This window comes from Morus notabilis, unplaced genomic scaffold, assembly GCF_000414095.1.
Source record: "Morus notabilis unplaced genomic scaffold, ASM41409v2 Scaffold214, whole genome shotgun sequence".
Classification (NCBI taxonomy): domain Eukaryota; kingdom Viridiplantae; phylum Streptophyta; class Magnoliopsida; order Rosales; family Moraceae; genus Morus; species Morus notabilis.
The window spans coordinates 18,397-36,578 of record NW_010363935.1 but is presented as its reverse complement, the minus strand read 5'-3'; the positions used below and the strand labels follow the sequence as shown (position 1 = coordinate 36,578).

Below are 18,182 nucleotides of genomic sequence, written 5' to 3'. Positions count from 1 at the left end.
ATATAAATTCATTTACAACTAGTAAAAACTTTTTCACGTAAATATTCTTTTTACGACTAGCAAAAAGATCTTTTTCACGTAAATAAATTTTTTTTTATTGTGTAAGTTATTTTTTACCAATCGTAAATGAAATATTTACATGATACATTATTATTTACTTAAAATAAATTTAAAATATGATGTTTACTTAATTAAGTTTCAAAAATCTGCTATTTACTACAATTTCAATTTTTTAGTTAATTAAGTTTCAAAAATCTGCTCTTGTTTTTTTTTGTAGTAACATGTTAACCGATGAATGAGCCCGAACCCACTTGACTTTCTTCTTCTTCAACTATAAATTCTTAATTCCAGGTTTTATAATATCCTAGATAATGATTCGATTAATAAAATTTACAATTAGGTACACTAACTATACGTCCATTCGAGCTTTACATTTTTTTTTTTTTTCAAACTTTTTCTGGGCTTTTCCACAACCAGAGGTCCAAGATTACAAAAGTGCCAGCCCAAATATCATTTTGTTCTCAATTTTTATATTTGGATACATCGCGCAACACAACCAGTGTGTAGCGCACATCGATCCAATAGCGTGTGAAATTCACCTAGGTTCTTCTTTTACTACATATCTTTTATGAGAAATGCTAACACCTCTTTGTTACTCTCTTTATCACTCTCAACATTCATAGTTTAATACGCAAACTCCATAAAAAATGAGATAACGTAGTCCACATATCAAACAGTAAATACAAAGAGCGATAAAGAGAGTAACATAAAGAGTGATGCTAACACTTCTCATCTTCTATTTCAACTGACATAATTAACAGGAATAACATTCTTATCCAGAGTATTGCGGCTCGATACTTTTATTTTCTGTATACATATATTTTATATTACAATATAATGATGTTCTTGGGGCAACGTTTTGGTTTATTTTTTAGTTCCCGGATTGAATTTTTAGGAATTTAGTTTTGTATTATTATAGTTTGGATTTCGTTTTGAGATTTTGGTTTGTTATTAGGGACTTTCTCCGGTACGTCAATATACTGGTAGGTCATATTTTATGTCCGTTGGATTTGTATAAAATTACATAAACATTAAAAAGTACACAGATCTAACGATTAAAAAAACTTAGTCTACTGATACGCCAAGCATATATGAAAATCTCCCGAGTTTAAATTTGATTTTAAGATATTGGTTTGTTTTTACGAGAATGTAGTGAATATGTTGATAAAATTTACGTCCAATTTAATGACTTTTACTTTGGTGATTATGAGAAGCATATACACCCTATCTAGGAATGATAATTATACCCTTTACCTACCCTTGACTCTAATGGGTGTGGTTAAACCCAACCCGTTCTAGATATTCCCATGTTCGTGTTTTGTTCAATTTTAGATGTCTCTGCCCTGCGACCCACCCGTTTTCATAACAGAAGTTGTATTAAATGTATTTTTTTTGGAAAAAAAATTCTATTAAGTCTATTACGTTATTATAATCTTATATGTGTTATTTTAATTGATACATATATTTTTAGAAAAAGAGATAAATAGGTCAAGACTTGAGATGAATTAAAATTAATAGGCCAATAGTTTACATAAGTTAATAAATATGTCAAATTACTGTTTTCGTCCATAACTTGTCTGGTTATGAACCATAACTTGACAAGTTATTCTCGATTTTTGTCCATAACTTGTCTGGTTATGAATCATAACTTGACAAGTTTATCCATAACTTATCTGGTTATGAACCATAACTTGACAAATTATGGCCTATTAATTTCTATAACTAAAAGTTGGTCTATATACTTTCTTAAGCTTTTCATATTTGCCTATTTCCTACTATTTCCTTATATTTTTATCAGTAGAATTAAGATTTTTTTTAAAAGAAATTTATCATTCTTGCATAAATATTAAACTTTTTGAACCGTTTAATTTTTTCAAAAGAAATATATAATTCTCTTAAGTTGTTAGGTAGTAAAAAAAATTTAGTAGAATGGCTTAAATGAATGTTTTCAATCAAACTGTGTTTCAGTTCAATATTATATGTGTATAGACGCATATAATATATTTGAGTAATAAAGATTTTATTGGAAAAATTACCTAGATAGAAAATTATATAGAGATTACATGAGGAACTAATAGTTAAGGGTGTCACAATAGCTAAAAATGAAAAAAAAAAAAAAAGTTTAATTAGGGACACATGAATAAGAGCAGAATAGAGAAAAAGTATTTATGAGATGACAACTGAGAAGGTTGTGTGAAAAAAAAAATCTTTAATAAGGATACATTGAGAACAAATATAGTAACAAGTCATTTATAAAGGTTTTCTTATTTGATATACTTTTGATATGATAAAAGCAATATGAAATTAGATATAGTAGAGACATTTAATTTTGGTTAATTACGAGGGGAACAAATATGAAAAAAGTTAAAGAACTATAGGCATTTAAAGGGAAAAAATCAAAACTTCAAGGGTCAACAAAAAATTTCTCAAAATTCCTTATATATATATAGGTTAAATTGAATGGAGGAGCCTCCAAAAACAATTAAATGATTAACCAACAAGTTATCCTATGTAACGCATATCTATCCAAATTTAAAAAAAAAAAAAATGAAATTGCGCAATTGAATAATATTACCACAAGGCAATTCTTTAGGAGTGTCCGAGGGATGATGCTGTCCTTTCTTTCCTCACACTCACTACAAACTCAAACATAAACGTCCAAACAAACAACTCTCCTTAAACCTCAACAAATCCATTTAAAAAAAAAAAGACAAAAAACAAAAAACAAAAAACAAAAAAACCCTCTCACTTTCTCTCACATAAACTCTTTTAGAGAGAAACAAAAATGGGCATTTGTGCTTCGTCTGAAACTCAAAGCAAAAGATCAAGGAGAGATGAAAGAAGACCATCATCATCATCAATCACGGATCGAATCAGACGGGTGCCAAGAAGCAGCAGCAAAGTGATCCACGCCGTCGATGGGCGACTTCAGGAGTACAAGCCTCCGATCCAAGCCAAGCACGTAACCTCAAAGTACCAGAGCTGTTTCCTCAGCAGCTCCGAATCCATGTCGATCGGCACGTGCGTCCCACGTGTCCCCGACGATGAAGATCTCCAACCGGGCCAAATCTACTTCCTTTTTCCAGAATCTCAGGCCCAAAAGCCCCTCTCTTTACCTGACCTCTGCTCTCTCGCCATCAAGGCTAGCTCGGCTCTTTCCAAATCCGGCGTTGACTTTTCCTCTAACACCCCCAAGTTGACCACTCCCCGGTGAGCCTTCTCGGCCGTTCATCGAAGTTTATTATTTTTTTATGATTGATTTTTTTTTTTCCCAATCTTTTCTTGATGTGCAATAACCATTAACCACGTTGAATGGTAAAAAAAAAAAGTCAACCTTTAGAATGATAAGAGAGATCTTTTTTTTTTTTTAATTGATGTTGAAATGTGTACATATGGTCTTGTTTATTTCAATGATTCGAGTTTTTAATTTTAATTTTATTATAGTTAAAAATTATCATAAAATATCATATTTAATTTTTTCTGCTACAATAAAAAACTCTTAAATAAAATTACATTTTAATTCGAATTGAAAATTAAAATCCGCAAACTGAGTGACACTTATGATAGGCCTATTATAGGGTCTTGTTAACACTAATTTATTTTGTGCACGCATGCTTTTTTATTTATGTTGTTGGTAGTTTGACTATGCTACATCATCACTAGACATTTGGTGAAGTATTTTTCAAAAGGAGAAAAATCAGGCTTCTGTTTTGTAAAGGTGAATATGGTTTTTGATATAGTATAAGGTAAGTGTAAATGTGTACATTAATTCTTGGAATTGAAGGGGCAAGGGCAGATTCGACTCATTTTTACTGTGAATGCAGCTGGGACCCACCTAGTAGTGCCCAATCCTTGAGGGAAGTCTTGAGGAATAGTACTATATTGGTGTGGTATCAAATTGTTAATTAATAACCCGTAGAAAAATATATTGTCTATTGTTTGGAGAGAATTTCTACCATAGAATTCGTCATTTTTAACTACTAGTAGGAGCTGCTAATTTTAATCATTAAATTAAATTTTTAATGACTAAATCTGTGAGTTGAGCGGTTTTATATCATGTAAATTTTTAATTTAACATTTACATATTAAACTGTTAAAAATTTAATCGAGTAATTAAAATAACAGTTCTTATCACATGACAAGTTACTTTTTATTTTCATGATGAAAGGGAATTTCCTTTCGTTTTGAGAGAAAACGACAAGTAAAACGGAGTGTGGCGTTTGCTTCCTAGGTAGTTTTTACAAGGTGGTAGTTTTTTCAAAACCAAAATGTAGTTACTGTTTTGGTCGTTAAGGTAAACGACATGTCGATGTCAGGTCAACGACATAAACTATATGTGATTTTAGATATTCTTGATTTCCGGTGAACGATATCGTCTAATAAATTAGATATGATTTTACATATTCTTAAGTGAAACAAAATACCACTCCAGAAGGTAAAAAAATATTATTTAAATCACTCAATTCAAAAGTTAACAAATGTATACTCAAGATGATAAAAAAAATATTATTTAAATCACTCAACTTAAAAGTTAACAAATTGTCATTTGATTAGTAAAAAAAAAACAAAAGACTACAACAACACTTAATTATTTAAAATAGTATAAATAATAAACCTGTATAAAATCACGAGAAATCATGTCCATCTCTCTATTCTCTGACTTCTTAATATCATTATGGTATCCTATGTTTTAAGTACTCTGTGTTCAAAAAAATCCTATTGAAGTATCTTGTTACTTAAGAAAACATCATTATATCTCAAAACACGGATAAGAGTACCTAAATGATATTTTCAAAATAACAAAAAACCTTAAAGGGATTTCCCAACTTGCAGCATACAAATTGGAAAAAAATAAAAAATAAAAACTAAAGTTACCCAGATGATACCCTTCTAAAACATGTCGTCTAAAATTTAGGCAAATCACATGTTTTCAAACAATAAGTCTTCAGATTAAGACAAAAGCAATATATTAATTCATCTCTTTTTTTCTTTTTTTGGCTGAAACAAATAGTTTATTCATTTATTGCAATGAAAAGATATACCATTATGTTTATCATAGAAAACGACACATAAAATTACGGCACAAGGCATATAGTTTTACTCACATTAATGCGAAAACGACTGGGGATAAAATTACATTTTGTTTTGGCTGAAGGAAATGACGTGATCATTTAAAACAAAAAAGAAAAGAAAAGAAAGAAGAAAAAAATAAAATAAAATGACATGTTATACTTATAGTTGAGCCGCGTATTCTAGGGCCCGTTCACTTCGCCGATTCGAGTTTAGAATTCGAGTTTTGTTACAGTAAAAAGCTCTCAGAAACAGTCACATCTAACTTTTTTGCTATTCTTATAGTACATCCTTTTGTAAATTTATAACACTCATTTATCTTTTTCACCGATTAGTTGAGCCGCGTATTATAAATGTAAATAATAGCTTTGTAAGTTTGATATGTATTAAAACATGTGAATTCCTTATAATTCAAACTCATTAATTAAGCAAGAGGAAAAAAGTATTTAAAAATATCACTTAAGTAAGGCCATATTTAAAAGGTATTTTAATTCAAAAAGGTGAGAAAAGAACAATATTTTAAAGAAGAATACTGTAAAAGAAATAAACTGCTAAAGAATATTAGAGGGAAAGGCAAAAAAGACAATATGTAAAAGAAGAGAAGAAAAACTAAAAATAATAATAAAGAAAAATAGGAAAATTTAAAAAAAGAAAAAAATAATTAAAGTTATCTAGGACATATCTGAAAGAAATTATTTTAAGTAAATGAAAGTAAAAAAAAAGTCTTTCAAAAAAGGATATGTAAAAAAAAAAATAACTACCAAAGAATATTATTGGAAAAAACAAAACAAAAAAAAAAGATAATACGCAAAAGAAAAAAAGATAAATAAAAAAATAAAAAGAGAAAAAGAAGAAAGTTTAAAAAATGAAGAAGAATGATGAGAACACATAACCTTAATAGGAATTAAATATTTCAAAAAAATGTTGTAAAAAAGTTAAAATGCTTAGGAGTGCATAGTACTTTAGAAAAAACTAAAAGGAAAATTTCATGGAGAAAAAAAAAAACAAAAGGCAAATGAAAAAAAAAGTAAAATTTGAAAAAAAAAAAAAAAGGCCAAATAAAGATAAAGAAAAAGTAAGAAAGAAAAAAAAGAGATATAGATATAAATTAAAGGTGTATGTATAGATATAGATTAACGATGCTAAAACACAAATTATCTAAGTACCTATAAGGAAAACGCTAATTATTTAAGTTCTTTTTTGGTGGGCATAATTATTAAGTTCATAATTTCGAGCAAAAAATTATTCAAGTTCATAAAAGCACATCTCTGGCACTGCAAAAGCAAAAATGCACTGCCATTAGGTGTCGTTTCTTTGAGTGTTTATTGGGCCTTTCTCTGCACCTTAAGGAAAATAAGCCCATGAAATAATCGGTCTGGATAACTTTTTTTTTTTTTTTTTTGGATTTTCAAAACTGTCACGTAACACAATTTTATTTTTACTACTCTTATTAAATTTATTTTATGTTATTAATAATTTATAGATTATTTTTTCATAATTTATAGATTATCTTTTATAATTTATAAGTTTTTTTCATAAATTATAAATTATCTCTGTAATCTGTAAGTTATTACTTCGTATTTTGTAAATTTTTTTTCATAATGATATTAAAACTTTCTATAATGACTTAAATAATTGAGTTAGAAAAAAAAAAAAATTTTCTCTTTATTTTTTAGTAAGGGCCTTCAATTTTCAGAGTAGTAGTAACTTCTAAGAATCAAAGGTGGAAGGGTAGTCTGTTTAACAAAGTGAATTTGCACACTAGAGGATTATAAATTCTCCTTGTGTTTAGCAAAAATAAAAATAAAAAAATAAAGAAAGAAAGAAAGGTTTTTATATGCAGAAGTTGGTGTCACGACTGTATGATTACAATTATTCAAATTCATAAACTTTGGTATAAAGTATATCACGTTGAAACTATGGATTGATTTTACAACTGTTATTACACAACTCAAAACCAAACACAAGAATGAGCAAAAGAGTACTTGGCATTTCACTACCCTACTAGGTTATATAATATAACTACCAAGTGAAAAACTAGACTAGATTGTATTTGAGAGCAATAAAAAAAAGGATTATTATCACTTGTGTCTTCTAAATTTTGGGATCACTCCTACTTTATCCGTTAAATTTTAAAAATTCTCACTTTACTACCCTAAACTTTTACGAACTTCTACTTTGCCCCTTCTGTCCAAATTTCCGTTTAAAAATGACGGAAAATGTCTCATGTGACTCAGGAGCATGGTATTTAAGGGTAAAATTATAATTGAATTTTTAATGATTTTGCATCATGCCCCCTAAATTTTGGCTCACCCCCAATTTACTCCCTGAATTTTAGAGTCGTCCCCACATTACCCCATGAACTTTTTCATAGCTCCTACCGTACTACCCAAACTTTACATCTTTCTCACTTAGCTCCCTCTACTTGATTACGATTGGTACCCACTTGCTCGCCTCTGTAGTAATCCTATCACTAAATACGATTCTTCTTTTTTTCTCTATTTTTTTAAACATGGTTTGATGTCCTTTTCATCATTTTTGTTTTCTATTTGAATTATTTTCATTGATTTGCTTCGTAGTAAGACATAGCAATACTTAGATTTTACGAAAATATCGATTAAAGTTGACCTAAAATATACAAATTCATCCTAGAACACTTTAACGACTTTTCGTTGATATCTCCAAAAAATTTCCGCAAACAATTTCGTCATTTTTAAAATGAGAGAAATTCAAAATTGAAGTAGAATGGAGGGAACAATAAAAAAGTTCAGGGGGCAAAGTCGAGGCAACCTCAAAGTTCAAGAGGGCAAAGTGGGGGCGACTCCAAGGTTCAGGGGATAACGTGGGGGTGACTCCAAAGTTTAGGGGGTATAAGTGTAAAATAGTAAAAATTCAATTATGATTTTACCCTCAAATACCATGCATGTGAGTACAAGTGAGACGTTTTCTGTCTCTTTTAAATATAAATTTGGATGGAAGGGCTAACGTGGAAGTTCATGAAATTTAAGGTAGTAAAGTGAGAATTTTCAAAGTTCAAGGGGTAAAGTGAGGGTGACCTTAAAGTGTAAGGGGTATAGGTGATAATAATCCTAAAAAAATGAGAAAAATAAACAAGTTGACACAAAATTTATAATGGTTCATTCTCGACCTAAATTTCACATACACTTATCTCAGTAGATTTTCATTATAATCGGATAAAGCCTATTACGTTTTTCAGGCCCCTTTATTTTAGATTATATTAGTAAAGTGCTAGCGCCCCTATAGGGTAAGGCTCTTCTGCTATACGAGGTACACTCAATTCTAAAATGCTTCTCTATTTCTATTTTCACAACAAAATGAATGTCCAAAAACTCCCTTGTATAGCATGGAAAAACCTGCATAGTGCGGTTAATTAGGCTATACACTACTCGTAGTACATTGGGTCCTCTCATCTGGAAAAAGAAAAAAAAATACAGTAAAGTTAGAGACACGATTACAAACATTTTTTTAACACAAGTGACAAAGAACGAGGAATAGACGGTGGAACACGAGAATAAGAAGCAAGTTCCTCTTCCTTTTTTGATCATTTTGATGGAGGAGGATGGAAGAAAAATGGACGAAACATGTTTTTATTTCTCATCCAACAAAAAAGAGTCCTCTTGAAAACGTTCCCCTTCCTTCTTAGATTTGAACCCGCATAGAGTGAGTCGCCCATATAGGTTAATTAGTTGGTGAGCCATATTCATACGATGGGCAACCATCTCTTGCAGCTCGGATCCATAGAATAATTAAGCTACACAACTCAACACTTAAATGGCGTCACGATTGCTCAATAACTATATGTTAAAAGAACTTAAATGTTAAAATAGACCTAGCATAAGGTCAACGAGCTAGGTTACATATACATGTCATGTTGGCCATTAACTTTAGTCTTTATTGTCTTCTCTTTACAGTACTACACTTCACTATTCTGAAGTCTTAAACATCCCTCTCTCTCTCTCTCTCTCTCTCTATATATATATATATATCTAACTCTCTTTTTTCCTTGAAAGTCTTGAACATTTATATCTGTTGCATTCAGAAATTGTATGGAGACCAAGCGTGTATGCAATTACGCCAAACTTACATAAATGCACCTCACATGGGCTGACTACCCCTCTCACTGATCGAAGTCAACATTGTCACGTGCGTTGCCCTGTAGAAATCCACTCTTTGGTTGTTTTCAGTCTCAGGCTCTACACAAAATTTTTCTTTATGGTATGGGAAACTACTAATCTCTCCTTAAATAGCAATAAAATATACCTAAACCCATCATGCACCGAAAAAACCCATATCACAGGAAAAAAAAAAAAAAGAACAAAAAAAAAGAAGCAAGGAATTATTTATATAATGACCATTTTGCCCTTGTTAAACAGAGTTATATTCAAGACAAATATCTATATATTACGTTACAAAATAACATGCTGCAATATATTACCATTTTCATGTACTAAAATTTCGCCCCTCATGCGTATTACAACATACACGTTGTTACTATTGAAAAACTAGGATCCTATTTTTCCATGTGGTATATGTCCTTCAGCTTGAGATAGACATAATTATTAAATAAGTTATACATATGATTTGCTTAAGTATATGTGAAATAAATTTTCACAATTCTAACATTATTCAGTTTGTCTCAAATTGGTATGTACTCACTTTCCTATACGTGTCAACCACACGTGCCATTCTCCTCCCATTTCAAGCGGGGAATTCCTTGCCCAAAAAATGCACACACACAAATATATACACACACACACACTCACACACACTTACATACATACACACATAAATAAATAGGCAAAACAGTAAATTCACATGGTCATATTCATAAAACAAGAAAAATATATAATAACATTATTCCTCCACTTCTATAAATAACACAAGTAGGTACTACATACAATTGACAATTCCACACCCAAAAAAAAAAAAAAAAGAATGGCGTCTCTATCAATATTCTTGTTCATACTACTCTTCTCACTAACACTACACCATCAGAGCTCGGCTGCGGCGGCGGCGGCTCCAGCGCTCTCGTCAACAGTGCAGGAGTACCTTGGGGCCCACAACGAGGCAAGAGCGGCGGTGGGGGTGGGCCCACTGAGGTGGAGCGAGGCGCTGGCCAACATTTCTAGCCGGCTGGCCCGGTACCAGCGGAACAAGATGAGCTGCCACTTCGCCAACCTCACCAACTTCAGGTACGGCGCCAACCAGCTGTGGGCGGGCGGCGCGGCCGAGACACCGCGCATGGCGGTGGAGAAGTGGGTGGAGGAGAAGCAGTACTACAACCACGCCGACAACACGTGCGCGCCCAACCACCAGTGTGGCGTCTACACCCAGGTTGTCTGGAGGAACTCGTCTGAGGTGGGCTGTGCTCAGGCGACGTGTGTTAAGGAGAAAACTAGTCTCACTATTTGTCTTTACAATCCACCGGGCAACTATATTGGAGAGAGTCCTTACTAAGATTCTACAAAAGAAGGAAAAAAAAAAAGAAGATTCTACAAAAGAAGGAAAAAAAAATGTTGAATATATATGAAGCTTGGTGACTGATCATGACATTGCTATGGTAGATATGTCATGAGTTGAAAAGAGCTTGGAAAGGCCTAGGCTAGTAGCTAACTGGGGTTTGAATAAGAATATTATGGTTTTCGTGGGGTTGAAGGTAATTTCATGTTATATGTGTATGTTACTAGTTTTAATATCGAACTTGGAAGTAAGGAGGTTCTCTGTTGTGCAATATGCCTAAAGTGGCCTATGCTAAATAATTATATGACAACAATTTCTCATTGTTTCTTTGTTTTTTTTTTTTTTTTCCTTCAAACTCCAAATGTTCTACAACGTTTTTAACCGTTCGATCGTCAAAATTATACTACATGAAAAATTGTATGGTAATTTAATGGAGCGTGATTAAAATTAATGGTTAAAAATTGTGTCATACTTGTTAGTTATGCAAATTTTCCCATACCATAAGAAATAATTTTCTTTCCTTTCTAAAATGTTAATGAGATTATCTACAAGTTTCAGTAGTTAAAAACAATGTCAAATAAGATTGTTCTAACAAGACTCAAACTTTGATTATCTGAACATTGACGGGGTTATAAATTCGAGGGTTGCATAGATGGTTATATGTTGGTTATTTGGATTTTTACAACTTTGCTCCAAATTGACCATGGATCATGAATTTACATAAAAGAGTCGCAGAAACTAGAAAAATGGCTTAGTGTAGATGTGATCGAAGAATTGTGCTGCAAAGATTTTGAAAAATAATAATAACAGGATTATGATCTTCACTCCACCGACAAATACAACCAAATTATAACTGTATAGGAGATGCCCTTATGAGACAGCACACTGTACCTGGCCCCCCTCTACATGTATAACAGTGTAAGTGAGGCAATAATAATTGAACCCCAAAAACATACCCTCAGAAAAAAGGAAAACATTTAAAAAAAAAAAATTCTTGGCAAATAAAAATAAATATTGAACAATTAATTATATGAAAAATGTCACTTTATTGAGATTGGACCTGTGCTGTACCAATATCACCAAAGGTGGGAACACTACTATTAATTTGATCATTTTTCTTTGGATGTGTGAAAAACAGTAATGCATTTAACAGTATAGCTGTCCAGGCCAAGTACTGACTCTCTTAAATCTTCCTGGTTTAGAGCAATTTTTATATATTAGTGTGAGATCAAGTTGTTTCAATCACAATTAAATAACATTGCAAGTTGCAACAATTAAACAAGTACAAAAATATTTCCTCTTAGGTGACTTGGCATTGAAGATGGGAATTGGGCAAAAAAAAAAAAAAAAAAAAAACTGATTCTATTTACAATAATAAATGTAAAAGATTTTGACTTATTCACAGCAATCACAAATGCTTTGCATAGCATAATATTGTATAAGATAGTGGTTACTAAATGCAGATACAAAATGCCACACATTGCACTGTTCATATTTTTCTTTTTCTTTTCTTTTTTTGCCCCATATTCTACTTTGTACAAAAGAGATGTATAAAATCTTAACCCTGGGAAATATGCAGGGTATTAGAGGAGATTTCATGAAAGAACTCACTTCACTAGCTCTTTAGAGATCAAATAACGGAAGGCGAAATTGTGAGGAATCCATTCGATGGACTTGCGCGATTTTCCGCTCTGGCATATCTTAACACTCTTCTTTAGTGATTCAGGCAACGTATGTTGAATCATCTCCAAAACACCAACCGGACACAAACCTGAATCCTTCGCGAAGGACTCAACTATCTTCGGCAATAGAACTTTCTGGTCCTTGCGTACGCCAAAGGTGGCTCTTATGTACTCTTCTTTCGCAGCTTCCAGTTCTTGCAACACTCTTTTGGGTGTGTATATCCGAACCTGAAAAAAAAAAAAGAAAATAGAAAGATTCTTATGATTGCTATCGCGAAAGATTAAACAGATTGAACAGTGTTTTTAAGCTCAAAACAATCTCTTTTCTTTTTGGATAACACATTGTTTGTAAACAAATAAGATAGAAAGTAGATCAAGAAATGTCAAGTACCGCAGGATCAGAGTGGCTTCCTGAACAAAGTGCAAAATGTAAAAGGGGTTCTGGACGGTCAATTGCATATGCCTGTCGTTCATCGCCAGTCTTGAATTTTGATTTTGTGGAAAGCAACAGGCGCAGCCACTACACGCAGATGCTAATTTATGAGTCACGAGAGTCGAGAGAAAAGAGGACTATGGGCATTTAAAATGGGTAAGTTTCATTTTGTAATGATGCAAGTTTATGGCCTTAAATGAGATAATAACTTCGAGATGAAATCCAAGAATTGAGATGCACCTGTCCGGGACGAGACATACGGCATCCAAGTATAGAACTCTGTATTGTGTCTGCACTTATTGTGTGACCCCCGATGTTATATGCAGCCTGGATAGTGCAAAACATAAAACCTCAGGAAAAAGAAATGCTGCCAATTTTCTCCCTTAGTACTTCAGAGGAGACGCTCTTACCTTAAGGAGTAAAAACACCCTCTTTACATTGTTTTGTGGAATCCCATAAGCCAAAAATGCCTAGCAGGAAACATAGAACCGTTTAGACCCAACTTGTAAAAATTTGGAGGATTTAGCATTGTGAAGAATTTACTAGTGAAAGCCATTACATGCATCACCAAAGCATTGTGTATGTTGATCCAGAAAGCTAGCTTCTCATCATGGTTCAATATTCTTGGATCAACTTCCTCAAGCCGAGAGATTAGCGACCTATTACAGAAACCCTCAATAAGCATGATAATGTAAACGTCAAGAAAACATATAATTTAATCGATGGCAACGTAAGTTAACAAGGGCTCACCTGAAATTTTGAAGCAAATGATCTATGTCACCTAATTTTTGACTCTCTCTATCAATCCATGGCACTTCAACCATTGTGCTATATGGCCCGCTAAACTCCTTAAGTCCCTCGACATGGAAAGGGTTATCCAATCGTACGTCAAAAGATGAATTATTCCTGAAACCTGGACTCCACATGTCACACTGTTCTCTTGGAGAAAACCCACTGACTGATGACAAAGATGAATTAGGAGATGAAAGGCCATTATGCGTCAAAGGTGGGTCAGCAAGCTTGCAATATATAGTGGACATGCATTTGATCATATCCTCCGAAAGCTTGTTAGGTGTCTCTGGAATATGATCGGAAATGCGCGTACCAAGATGCTCCGCTAGACTGATTATGTTTGATGAAGCATTCTGAGCGTACTGTGAAAAGCAATTAAATATTAAAAATCAAGATAAATTTTCCAATATCCAAAATGTCATACATACGGATAAAAGAGTGATAGTTACATTTACAATTATTTCATCACTAAAGGGCTCCACATCCTGTTATAGAGGTATATTCTCCATTAATTTTGTCTAAGGAAAAAACGGGGCAGTACAGCTAAACTCCAGAATGACCTCTTTTCAGTAAATGTAAGCACAAATTATTATCATTGTATTAGCACTTTTTAGAGCAAATATATATATATTATCACTGTGTTATGAAATGCCGTTATCATTTGTTGGGGCAACTTACTTCTAACTAGACAAAGACAAGAGATGATGAATGGAAGTTACCTCCATCATGGACAATGGTTGGGAATGACAGTAACGCACGGCTTTAGCCGAAGACTCTCCTGGTGGAGAAGCTCTAGTTGAAAAGGCAGAACGCTGGGACAGCGACGAGTGACAACGGTGGACACTAGAATCCAAGAACTTCTCCCCCCCGATTCCATTTGATTCCTTCCATGGATTTTCAAGTGACTGACAATTAGATTGAACTGCCATACTCTCCCTTTTTGATGTAATGCCAGATTTGGAAGCATCCAAAATGCTAGTTCTAGGAGTAGTCAGAGGTGAATACAATCTTTCATCCTTGGTAGGCGGAGAAAGAGAGGATACTTGCCCATCAAATGCTTTCCGGTATAATGAGAGAAGATATTGTTCCAAATGCATCACTTCCACTTCTAATACAGCAATCTCCTTAATTAGTTCTGTAGCCGGCTGGAGTCCACATAAAATTAATGTTAGAATAGATAGTCCAAAAAAAAAAAAAAAACAAAACAAAAATAGGGGAAAAGATCATCATGAGGACCAACTTTTATCTTGCATCCAAATAGTACGTAATTCACAGTTTTGCAGTTCTAAATACTTTCTCACTTCTTTTATATAAACAGGTGTTAAAGATACGTCTTATAAAAGTAAGACAATGATATGCACAAATAGAGTTTTAACAAATTTTCTTTCTGTAACATGAGAGTTACCTTGGGCATTTCAACGTCAGCTATATTACCATGGGCAGAAGATCGGTAACCCAATGCCTTCTCCAGGGCACAACGAACCTGAAATTGGTCTTGTAACCTTTTCTCGAGCTGCAGAATCTGCATACAAGATACACAAAATGTGCATTGATGAGCAAGAACGTGGTTTAACGCCTTCACCTTAATGAAAAGAATCAAAGATTAACAAGTTAAATTCATACCTCCTGTTTCAAAGAATTACAAACTTCTTTCTTAGGTGATTGCTTTTGCTTAGATGTAACGCAGGCCTTGACGTGCCCCATATCCTGTTGCAAGACAACATTAAAAACTCAAACTTCTGTAAATTTGTTTTGAAAAGGAAATTCATTCCAATATTAGTTAAGCATGTAAAATAACTAAACAAGTCATCTTCTCTAAAAAGATGAATTCAACTTAGAACAAATGACTATGACCAAAATATCCACCCAAAGGTGATTTTGATCAAAATAGACAAGCTATATAAAGCTGCAATGACATGATATATGGCATTCAAACAATATGTCAAATATTTTAAATTTATAAGCCATTATATTCCATTAAGATCTCTAATTTCTCTTAACAATCTAAAATATATAAATGCAAGGGAGATCAAAAAATAATGGAAAAAAAAAACTAATTAAAAAAAAAGAGTTGTTATCTCACCAATTTCACACGGTTTGATGCTTCCATGGAACCAGCCAAGTTATCTTCCTCAACCTTTTTCTTATCAGGAAAGCTGCCGGTGCACAAAAAAGAGTAAAAAGAGTGAACCTTCGATCCAAGAACAAATGACTTGATGTCTATCATTCTATTTTCCCACTTCACACCAAATCTTCTTTCCTCTCCAAAACCCCAAGCTACAAAAATTCTCTTCCTCACTTCACTTGTACCATTACAAAGAAATTTCATGGCAAGAACTTGCGCTTCACCCTTTTCAAGGAAATAAAAAGAACTCCAAATTTCTCACTAAAGATCTGAACTTTGACCAGAAAAACAAAAATTAAAACCAACCCTTTTCTCCATTGGAAATAAATGAGTGGCAAAGAGGACAAACATCGAAACAGGAGTGAAACACTTGAGAAAGAAACCACACAAAATGTGAAGGTCAGAAGAGCAGAACAATTCCCATTTTCACCACTAAAACCATTTTCGGAAGTCATTCCAGTTTAAGCAGCTTCTCGTTGGGTATGCATTACCAAAATCTATAAAGGGTCTTAAGCAGAATGATTGCTAGATGACAAACACAATTATATGACTTCACAACAAAAGAAAAAAAAAAAGATACCTTTTTGAACGCTTGTGTCTGGAAATCAAACTCAGTCCAAGCATTTTACTATCTTCACCCATCTCTGAAAAAAAGTATCCCAAAAAATGGTAATTTCAGTAAAATAAAAGAAACCCCATTTCACAAAAGCTTTAAAAAACAGAGAAAAACAGAGCAATGAGCAGCAACTTACCCACAAAACGCCAGAACAAAATGAGTGCTGAAAAACAAAACTTGATAATGGAGTTGTTTAGAGAAGGAAACAAAGCAGACCCACTAGTCCAAAGAAGATCCCAAATGGGAGTTATTAAAGAAGCTCTAAACAAACTTCACAAGCCCCATTTTGTCCCTTTTTGCAATTCAGCAAAAGCAGAGTCAGACAGAGCTTCTTGGAAGTACCCACAAAGCGATCATTTGGTGCAACAGACGTCTGAACAATAGGCAGAGCTGAAATGAGTTTTGCATAAAACACACCAATATTTCGGCTGTGAAAAAGATTAGGCCTTTTGACCACTCTCTCAAGCTACTAGGCTTTAGAGAGTTTTTTTTCTTTTATTTTATTTTCTTTTCCGTGCATTAAAAGGAGGTAAGCAGATTCATCATTCATGGGACTTTTAACTTTAGTTGTAGAAAGAAGAAGGGTTTTTTTTTTTTTTTTTTTTTTTTTTTTTTTCTGTAGACTCAAACTCACGTTAGTAAATGTCAAAGCTTACCAAAGTGGACAATGTTAAGATCTAAAAGGGACAAATGAGAGGAGGATAAATAGTGGCTATGACTGTTTGTTATGTGGGGATAATATTAATATTTTATTCTTCATCAACAGAAATTTTCTAACATTCTATTTTCTTGTTGGGAAGCAAGTGGGAGTTGGTGACCGCGTGTCCACCTTTGTCCCATACTCTTATACGTATAACCCCCTAAACCGTTTGTGCCCGGCTTCATTATACTTACACTCACTATTGCATTTTTGAGTAACTTGCATTTATACTAGGGGTGGCCATTCAAGTTGGCGGGTCGTGTTTGTGTCGTATTGACTCCTTTAGTTGACACGAATAGATCTGATATGAACACGACTCGTTTATTAATCGTATTGAAATACAAAATCCAAACACGACCCGTTTATTAGCGGGTTTACACGACACAACACGGATAACCCGTTTATTAAACAGGTCATAAACGTGTCGTGTTAACCTATTAATTACCTGTAAACCCGTTTATAAAATGGGTGATAAATAGGTCGTGTTAACCTATTTCTAAACCTATTTTTTAACTTGTTTATAAAATGAGTAATAAACGGATTGTGTATTTGTATTACCTAAATATGATACGTTTAATAGACGGGTTATGGCGGGTCAATTGCAGGTTGGCGGGTCAATCTGAAAATGACACGTTATTTAATCGTGTTTCACGGGTTCGACCTCATTTTGACTCATACCTATTTATGATAAACACAAACCCGTTAATTTCGTGCGAATTTCGAGTTGTATCATTGTGTCACTACCTGGATTGCCAGCCCTAATTTATAGTTCATTACGAGTCACAAAATAATGTTACGTTACTTTTCATTTGTGTACATGAAATAAAAAGAGAAAATACACCACACCACGACGGTTTGAGTCGGGATGTGAGATACACTTCAGACTCTTGACTCAATCCTGATTGGAAAATTTTTTTTTTTTGGAGGACTGATCAGAATGTTTAGTACTGTTCATGAATGGAAAAAATAATATTATCGCAAGTATTGGCGATTAAAATTTTCTATGCTGGATTGTATGTGGTCTTGTATAGTTTAATGTACATGACCTCCGCAACCATATGAGCAACAATTCCCTTATCCTCGGTATGCATTTTGAGTTACTTGTAATTAGGGTTCATAAACCTTACTTTAGTATGTTAGGAAACTACTAATCATCACCATTAATAGGTTAGTCAAAGTTTGCTACCTTTCGAGCCTTTGACATGTAAATCCATAATCACTCA

General features: G+C 33.2%; 3 protein-coding genes across 4 annotated transcripts; 2 read left to right on the top strand and 1 right to left on the bottom strand.

Moving 5' to 3' along the window:
* Positions 1-2,845: 2,845 nt before the first annotated feature.
* LOC21394975 lies at positions 2,846-3,274 on the top strand. The gene has a single exon (XM_010105378.1). It carries the CDS (start codon positions 2,846-2,848, stop codon positions 3,272-3,274), a length of 429 nt encoding a protein of 142 aa, XP_010103680.1.
* A 6,799-nt stretch (positions 3,275-10,073) lies between these two features.
* Positions 10,074-10,916, top strand: LOC21394974 (STS14 protein). Its single transcript, XM_010105377.2, has one exon. It carries the CDS (start codon positions 10,087-10,089, stop codon positions 10,606-10,608), a length of 522 nt encoding a protein of 173 aa, XP_010103679.1. The 5' UTR covers positions 10,074-10,086; the 3' UTR covers positions 10,609-10,916.
* A 1,095-nt stretch (positions 10,917-12,011) lies between these two features.
* On the bottom strand, positions 12,012-16,534 carry LOC21394973. 2 transcript variants are annotated; one of them, XM_024170295.1, is made up of 12 exons: positions 16,396-16,534; positions 16,224-16,287; positions 15,602-15,674; positions 15,142-15,225; positions 14,924-15,040; positions 14,238-14,663; positions 13,477-13,880; positions 13,286-13,385; positions 13,137-13,196; positions 12,967-13,053; positions 12,685-12,813; positions 12,012-12,521 (listed from the first exon to the last, which is right to left on the bottom strand). In XM_024170295.1, the coding sequence occupies exons 2-12, from the start codon at positions 16,283-16,285 to the stop codon at positions 12,219-12,221; spliced, it is 1,845 nt and encodes a 614-aa protein (XP_024026063.1). In that variant the 5' UTR covers positions 16,286-16,287; positions 16,396-16,534; the 3' UTR covers positions 12,012-12,218. The 2 variants fall into 2 exon arrangements, with proteins under 2 accessions (XP_024026063.1, XP_010103678.2); XM_010105376.2 differs by lacking the exons at positions 16,224-16,287; positions 16,396-16,534 and having other exon boundaries at positions 15,602-15,807.
* Between the last annotated feature and the right edge of the window lie 1,648 nt (positions 16,535-18,182).

Coding starts and splice junctions, on each gene's coding strand:
- LOC21394975 (XM_010105378.1), top strand. CDS start 2,846: ATGGGCATTTGTGCTTCGTCTGAAACTCAAAGCAAAAGATCAAGGAGA.
- LOC21394974 (XM_010105377.2), top strand. CDS start 10,087: ATGGCGTCTCTATCAATATTCTTGTTCATACTACTCTTCTCACTAACA.
- LOC21394973 (XM_010105376.2), bottom strand. CDS start 15,745: ATGATAGACATCAAGTCATTTGTTCTTGGATCGAAGGTTCACTCTTTT. Junction 13,881..14,237: donor AACCATTGTCCATGATGGAG/GTAACTTCCATT, acceptor TGCTTTTCACAG/TACGCTCAGAATGCTTCATC. Junction 13,197..13,285: donor ACAATGCTTTGGTGATGCAT/GTAATGGCTTTC, acceptor GTTTCCTGCTAG/GCATTTTTGGCTTATGGGAT.